We start from the raw sequence: 8,715 nt of genomic DNA, 5'->3' as shown, positions 1-8,715 counted from the left end.
CATGTAACTAATGACATCAATTTCAGTGGGCCTGGTAGTATCAGGGGACCTGTGTTCAGTGCCCTCCATTGTGGTAAGGCTGAGATTAGCAGTTTCAATGTGGTTGGAAGCCTCTATTTTGGTGGGGCTGGAAGCAGCAATGTCAGGGTGACTGATGACATCAACTTCAGTTGGCCTGATGCTAACAGAGGATTGGGGTTCAATGGCCTCCATGATGTTAGGGCTGGGAGTAGCAGCATCACTGGGGTTGAAAACCTCCATAATTGTAGGGCTAGAGGCAGCAGTGTCACTAGGAATGAAGGTCTGCCTGGTGGTAGAGCTGGAAAAAGCAGTGGGACTGGAATCAGTGGCCTCCATGATGGTGGGGGCTAGAGAAGTAGTCATGTCACTGAAGTTGGACAACTCTATGGTGGTTAGACTAGGAGCAGCAGTGTCACTGGAATTGGTGGCCTCCATGGTAGTGGGACTGGAAGCAGCAGTGTCAGTGTGGCTGAAAGCCACAAATTCAGTGGGGCTAATACTATCAGAAAAATGTGGCTCAGTGGTTTCCATCATGGAACTAAGAGCAGTCATGGCACTGAAGTTGGTGGCTTCCATGATAGTTGGGCTGGGAGCAGCACTGACATTTGAGTTGGTGTTTTCTATGGTGGTAAGGTTAAGAGCAGCAGTGGCAGTGAGGTTTAAGGCCTTATGGTGATTGGACTGAGAGTAGCAGTATCAGTCAGGTTGATGGCACTATCAAAGTGGTGAGATTCTGTGGCCTCCATTATGGGTTTGGAATCAACAGTGGCATCGGTGTTAGGGGCCTTCTTAATGGTGAAGCTGGGAGGAGCAATGTCAGTATGGTTGATGGCAGCAATTTCAATGGGGCTGGTACCATCAGAAAATTGGGATTGAATGGCCTCCATGGTGAGTCTGGGAACAGCTGTGGCCTTGAGATTGGCAGTCTCCATGATGTGAATGGAATCTTTGGTAGCATGAGAATTATTGGACTCATTGTTGGGTCTAGAAGATATGGAGATATTGGGGTTGATGATCTTCATGTTGAAAGGGCTGGAAAATGCAGTAGTACGGGAACTGCTGGATTCTATGGTCGTAATGAGAATCAGAGTAGCTTTGGACCTGGTGGTCTCTATGGTGATTGAGTTTGGAACAGTACTACTAATGGGGCAAGTCACATTTTTGGCAATGGTTTCAATGGAGTTTGCAGTGTTGGGAAGGTTGATTTTACTGGTCCACATGGTGATAGGTCTGGAATTTGCAAAGTCTTTCTGACTGCTGATAGTTGTTTCAGTAGGACTGGAAAAAATAGTTGTAGGGTTGTTGGCATTGGTTTCATCAGGTCTGGCAACACTGGAATCATTAGGACCACTGGTGATGGTTGTGGTGACAACAGCAAAGGTGCATATGGTGGTATCGGTGGGTGTAGCTACATCAGTGGCTGCAGGTTTATCTGTGTTACTTTTGAGGGTATATGGAGTAGCAGTGTGGGTATATATAGTATCAGTTGGAGTATGGATGACAGCAGTGCTTGCAGGTTCAGTGTCATCAAGGGCAGTTGGCTTCTCCTCAGATAGCTCTTCCTGCACAAATGGCTTCCCAGCATCATCAGTCACTGCTTCTATCCAGTTCAGGTATTTGGATATCTGAGTACAGACACTGGGGTTCTTCTTCTGGCCACATCCCTGGCCCCAGCTCACTATCCCCACTTGGTACCACATATCATTCTTCCAGCTCCTGCACACTAAGGGTCCGCCCCTATCAACCTGCAAGAAGGAAAGGAACTGTCACCTTCCTGGACAACAGATATCACCTATTCATTTTATTCCCGTGAACAGGTGGAATATGTGCTTATTGATCATATTATGTAAGAATATCAATTCTAGAATCATTTGGTAAAAGAACCATAGGAATACTGCAGGCAATGACATACTAAAAGGTGTATATAGGGCACTCCCTTCTTGTCTCTAAAAGGGAGCTGAACAGAAGAGACTAAAAAAAGCAAGCCCTTCTGGCAAAGGAAAAACACTTTAGAGTTCAGTTTTTCTCTTTTATAATAATGCTAAAATTATTAGAGTAAATAAATGGTTACAATAAAATTCTCAATAAAATCTTTCTCTCACTCTCTCTGTGTGTTTTTCCTTCAGAAGCTTAACAAAACCTGACTGCCACAAGTTGTGCTTGTCAGATTACTGAAGCCTAATTTTGTCCAATCACTTAATGCCTTATATTTTCTCTCTTATCTGGTATTCTTCAACTCTGACTTCTAAGGTCACCTTCACATAATTCTGTTTCTTTGGTATTTTTCTCAAATATTCATCATTTGTCCTTTGTAACCTCTTTCCCTTGAATACCTATCACTCATTCTGGTCCTTCACTGAAAATGGCTCTGTGTTAATTCAGAGCCTGTTTGAAGCAATACAAACAGACACTTGTTAAAGTTTATGGCCCATTACTAGGGCTAAGCAAGTCTGTCTTTGGTCAGTAAGAAAACCAAGACACAAATTAGCTAATTGCCCTACTAGATTATGAAATGGGAATGTTATACAAAGCTGACTAATCTGAAAAAACAAACAGCTCTGTACAAAGGTAAACATGTAAGTGTTCATGGTTGTATTTCAAGTCTCCCCCCCCCCCAACCCCCCCCCATCCTCAGACTCTTTACCATCTTCATATATACAATATATAAAAAATCAACTCATATCATAGTACATCTAGGAGCCCTTTTACCATACAGCAGTAAAAAGTGGCCTTAGCATGCCCTTACACAGGTCTTTCCCGCGTGCTAAGGCCATTTTTCCCACTGGAGAAAAATGGCTGAATTTCCTATTTTTTGTATTAATGACCACATGCTAATTTTTCCATTAGCATGTGGCCATTAAAACAGATTAGCGCGTGAGCCCTTACTACCATGTAGGCGATAAGGATTCACGTGCTAAGCACCCATTAATCATTTAGCACACAGCAATGTAGCTGCGCTAACCAATTAGCACAGAACATGTCTACTCCTGCCCCCCCCCCCCCCCGACATTCCCCCTGTGCCAAAAAATACATTTATTTTTAGCACGTGGGTAGTATGCACACATCCCAAAATTATCATGGGATGCCTCAGCGCACCCTACATATGCCATTTTTGCTCTGGTAAGCATGCATTAGTGCTTACCATAGCTTTGTAAAATGGCCCCCCCTAGTGAGTGAAGAGACCTGTAATTTAGTTTAGCCAAATTATAGAGTTCATATTCTAATGAGCATGAAATATAAATAAAATAAATAAATATACTTAAAACAACAACAAAATAAAATATAAAACAGTCAACACAATTAATAGAACATATAAAACTATCACAGATAACACATCATTTCTACCACTCATCCCTAATGTAACATTTTTTTAACAAGCATGCTCAATCCACCTTTGATCAGTAGCTACTCACTCTCCCATTTCCCAATACCCTATCTTTCTTTCTTATTTATTTATTTATTTACTTACTTACTTACTTATTTTCAGCATTTGTACCCCACATTTTCCAAACTCTTAGTCAGTTCAATGTGTCTAATTAGCTTACAGTATGTTATGACTCGTGACATGGTCAGTGCTGTCCTTGAATAATGTTGAGGTGTTCAGGTATTGTGCTGTGTTGGCTGGTGGTTGGCTGACTTTGAGGGTTTGGTGGGATATGATTGTTTCAAGAAATGTGCTTTCGAAATGTGAGGTAATGGTTCAAGGGTTTGATTTCTTTTGGTAGTGTGTTCCATAGTTTGGTGCAAACGTATGAGTCGCTGGATTGATACGTTGATTTGTATTTTAGTCCTAGACGTCTAGGAAAGTGTAGGGTGAAGTAGTTTCTTGCGTTCATGATTGCATTGCGTAGTGGAAGCTCTATTAGGTTTGTCACTTATTCCGGTGCGAGGCCGAAGATTGTCCAGTAGGTCAGTGAACATATTTTGAAAGAAATACGTGATTTGATTGGTAGTTAGTGGTGGTATTGTAGTAGTGGTCTTGCATTCTCAAATCGATGTTTTCTGAATATGTCTGGCTGCTGCGTTTTATGTAGTTTGAAGCCTCTTTGGTGCTTGTTCTCTGCAGCCGGCGTATATTCCATTGCAGTAGTCTGCATGGGCGAGGACCGTGGATTGGACTATTGTGCTGAATATTTTTGTTGGGAAGTAGTTTTTGATTAGTTTCAGTTTCAACATTGTGTAGAACATGTTCTTCTGGTGTTGGAAATCTAAGTATTGAGTGTTAGGCTGCGGTCTATGGTGATTCCAAGGATTTTTAGTTCATTTGATATTGGTAGGTCTGTTCCTGTGATTTTGATCTTAGTGAATTGTTCAGTGTTGTTTAGTGATGTTATTATTAGGCAGTGTGTTTTTTCCCCCTGTTCAGTTTTAGCTTGACTGCTGATGCCTACAGTTTCATGGTGTTGAAGCCATTCTTGATTTTGGTCATAATTTCAGACAGGTTCTTTTTGAAAGGGATGAAGATGGGCACGTCATCGGCATATACAAACGGGTTGAAGCCCTGTTTGGATAGTGATCGGGCATCATTAAATTAAACAGGATTGGAGAGAGTGGAGACTTGGGGGACCCCTCATTCTGCTTTCCATGGAGGGGAGGTTGTGGAGTTCACCTTTACTTGGTATGTTCTGGATGATAGAAACTCGGTTAATCATTCAAGCGCCTTCCCTCCAATGTCAATTTTGTCAAGAAATCTTCATAGTATTTGGTGGTTGATAATGTCAAACTGAAGTAGTAGTATGTTGTTTCTGTTTGAAATTTCTTTTTTTAAGTTAGCCAGTAGTGTGATCAAAACTGTTTCTGTGCTGTGTTGAGGGCAGAAACCAGATTGGGATTCGTGGAGTATGGAGAATTTGTTGATGTATTCAGCCAGTTGATTGGCTACTATTACTTCCATTACTTTTGTTATTAGTGATATGGATGCTACTGGTCTGTAATTTGAAGTGTCTTTTGTGTTTTTCTTAATGTCTTTTGGGATGGGTGTGAGTATTATGTTACGTTTTTGCACTGGGAAAAGGCCTTCTCGTAGCATAAATTTCAGGTGTGAGGTGAGTTTGTTAATGAATCGGTTTGGGGCTGCTATGGTTGAGGCATGTGTCCAGCCAGCAGTAAGCAGAGGTGAATTTTTTTTACCACTTGTGCTACTGTCTCTTGTGTGAGTTTTGTGAAGATCATTCATGTTCTATCTTCTGGTGCTTCCTCTAGGGGTAGTCGAGTTCATCTATTAGGACTTCTAAGTCGGTGTCATTGTGGTAGAGGCTTTTTCTTAGTTTGAGGATCTTTTCTTCAAAACATCTTGCTAGTTTGCTGTTGGAGGGGGGTCCTCATTTGCTGTTGTCAGTGGTTTTGTGTTTAGTAGGTTGTTTACTAGTTTGTAGAGTTTCTTTGAGTCTTTGAAGTCTGATCCTACTCGTTCTATGTAGAATTTCCTTTTGTCTTGTCTTATTTTGATTTTGTATTTGTTTTGTGTTTCCCTCTATTTTATTCTGTTCTCTCCATTTTATTTATTTATTTGTTGCATTTGTATTCCACATTTTTCCACCTATTTGCAGGCTCAATGTGGCTTACATAGTACCGTCAAGGCGTTTGCCCAGTCGGTTGATCGAATGAGGTATATGTGGAGGGTCGGAAGGGATGAAGATTGTGTGTTGTCCAGTGCGATCATTAGTCATGCTGTGTTTCTGGTTGAAGAGGTTTAAGTAGGGTCGTTGGGGTAGGCCTTTTTGAAGAGGTTGGTTTTTAGTGATTTCCTGAAGTTCAGGTGGTCATGGATTGTTTTCACAGCTTTTGGGAGGCCATTCCATAGTTGTGCGCTTATGTAGGAGAAGCGGGATGCGTAAGTTGTTTTGTATTTCAGTCCTTTGCAATTTGGGTAATGTAGGTTTAGATATGATCTTGACGATCAGACTCTGTTTCTTATTGGTAGATCTATAAGGTCTTTCATGTATCCATGATTTTCATGGATATATGATAGACATTATAGATGTATCCATGTTTTTCATCCATGATTGTTTTTGTAGCTCTATGTTGTACCAGGGGACTGTTTTATATCTTTGCCTTTTGTCTTGATGGGGGCTATTTAGTCTAATATGGTGGTGCATCTTGTGTCCCATTCTGTTAGGAATTCCTCTGAGTGGGTGTTTGGTGTGTAGTCAGAATTCAATATTTTGTTTTACTTCAATTAGAATATTGTTCACTCAGTCAGACATTCACTTTTTGATTTTATAAAGACAAGTGACAAAGTGCAACATAATCCATATAGTTTACGTTCGTCATTTAGTGTTTTAAATCCTGTCAGTTATATTCGCACCAGTCTCATATACATTCATCTTTACATTCTTAAGTTCAAGCAGATATTCTGTTTTCAAGGTATCGGTTTACCATACTCCTCAGAATACATTTTCATCATAACGCACACAATTTACACCATTTATATTCCATCCGGCAAATGTTTTATATTGACACTTCAGAGAACGATACTGTTTAAAATCTTTTCACACATATTCATTAGAGATAATGACATTAGAGATGTTATGTATTTTTTAACAATTACATTACGTCATCACGTCACTACAACTTTCTACAAACAGCAAGTTGATCACAGTTTTGACAGTACATATACTTTTTATTTGGCTACAAAAGAAAGAACCTCGCCTCTTTTTATTTAAATTGAACGTGCTTGAAAGTTATATGTTTATTCTGACGTCATTTCCTGACAATTAGCTTTTTAAACTAGTGTCTTTCAAAACCAGTATCTTTCTGTTTTGACATCAATGACATTGTTTTGTCACCACACCAGACTGTAGCGCAACAATTCTATATTTTACGGGTAAGTCCTTTAAAGTAGAAATAATCAGTTTATTGCATCCTTTTAAGTCGCTGTGGTTGCCTTATTTATCTTTCTATTCACTTTGTGTCATGGTTTTCGGCATTTATATTTTGTCGCCAAAGTTTTAGACGCTGACAGTAACTTTCCTTTTGGCTCTAATCACTGAGGTACACGGCGGATAATGTCTTATGCACTCACACTTAGATATATATATATAGTCCGCTACATGCTGCCGGCATTCTATCACTGAATTTAACGTGGACAGTCACTTTCATTCCTTTGTTTACACTTAGATATGTATTTATTTCCTAATCTCGTTGCACGATGCCCGTGTCTTACCACTGAAGTTAACGTGGGCAGTCACTGCTTATTTTCACAGTTACTACTTAACTCAATTTTTTCTCACTACTCACCTCTTTTTTCCACCACTTATACACACTTGTTTAAGTTATTTTTATTTTTTCGGTGTAAACCATAGCGACACATTTTTATATATTTTCTTGTTATCAGTTCCATTGTTTTCTACTTTGATTTATCCTATAACTGTATTTACCACATCATTATCACAATTTTCACTGATCTTACTCTGTGTTCAAGAAGGATGCACTTAGTTTTGACACAAAACATTCTTTAGGTTTTACCATCATTATTTGTATTTTCCATTTTTTATTCTTTATTTTTTACTTTAGAAGCCAAGCAGCTGTATTTCTCTTGGTTAACCAACCAGCAACAACATAAGAGGTAAAACTTTCACACACAACTCGTACATATATTAACTGATAATAGATTCATCTTTAATCATTTCATCAAAGCATATTCAATTCACAATACTGTCTCATGTGCTTGTTCATGCAATCATTCTTAATAATACCATTAATATAATGTTTATAATTATCATTCATCCTTTATATATATTCTACTACATAATTTTAAAATTAACCAGTTTGTTCATTATTTCTTTTTTAACAGCCTATGACCTTTTATATAATATAATTCTTTTATATATACTTTGTTATATATATTTTTGTATCCATGTATGTGTTTGCTGTACAAATTATCCTTATGTGTTTATTCAATTTGTTTACTAATTTGGTTATCTATTTTTGTTGGTTCATGTATATTTATTGTGTTTTTGTTCTTCATGTAGATTTATTAGACACCTGATGCAGGCTTTGGTGACGAAACACGGCCGTGTTGGGTCCTTTTTTTAGCTGTTGATATTAAATACTTCCTAATATCCTCTTCGAAATGTACTCACTCTTTTTGTCCATTGCTTTCGTTGTGTGTGAGGGCCTTCCTCCTTTTTGTTTTTTTGTTTGTTACAGACAATTATAAAACAAGACATGATGGATTATAGTCCCTACTTACAGTGGCAGGAAGCCATTGATTTGTTTAAAAGAAAACAAACTAGACCTCAGAGAGCGTGTTCGTTCTCTTGAGGCTAGAGTAGCAGATTTGGTAGAGATGAGGGAGGTAGAGAATTACATAGAGGAGACCTACAGGGATGTTGTAGAGAGGTCCCACCTCCAGTCAGGTAGCCTCTGTGCTACCTTGGAGGAGGGAGGTCTCCCAGAAGGTGAAGTAGGAAGTACTCCTGTAGCCAGGACCTACCCACCAGAAGATGTACTATCCTCTCGCACCGAGGATAAATCTCCAATGGCTGACCAGGAGGAAAAGGTTAGAACAGCTGTCATACTTGGTGATTCAGTCATTCGGAATGTAGATAGCTGGGTAGCTGGTGGACGGGAGGATTGCCTGGTGACTTGCCTGCCTGGTGCGAAGGTGGCGGACCTCACGCAGCACCTAGATAGGATTTTAGATAGTGCTGGGGAGCAGCCAGCTGTCTTGGTACATGTGGGTACCAATGA

At 39.5% G+C, this 8,715-nt stretch overlaps 1 protein-coding gene across 1 annotated transcript in view; it reads right to left on the bottom strand.

Moving 5' to 3' along the window:
- Positions 1 to 680: 680 nt before the first annotated feature.
- The window catches only part of LOC115458148 (transmembrane protease serine 9-like), a 109,011-nt gene continuing 100,976 nt past the window's right edge, over positions 681 to 8,715 (bottom strand). Inside the window, exon 5 of the mRNA XM_030188001.1 lies at positions 681 to 1,766. Within this exon, the coding sequence (XP_030043861.1) occupies positions 681 to 1,766 (1,086 nt within the window). The remainder of the gene's footprint in view (positions 1,767 to 8,715) is intronic.

This window comes from Microcaecilia unicolor, chromosome 14 (genome assembly GCF_901765095.1).
Source record: "Microcaecilia unicolor chromosome 14, aMicUni1.1, whole genome shotgun sequence".
Lineage (NCBI taxonomy): Eukaryota > Metazoa > Chordata > Amphibia > Gymnophiona > Siphonopidae > Microcaecilia > Microcaecilia unicolor.
This window is presented reverse-complemented; position numbering and strand designations above follow the sequence as displayed.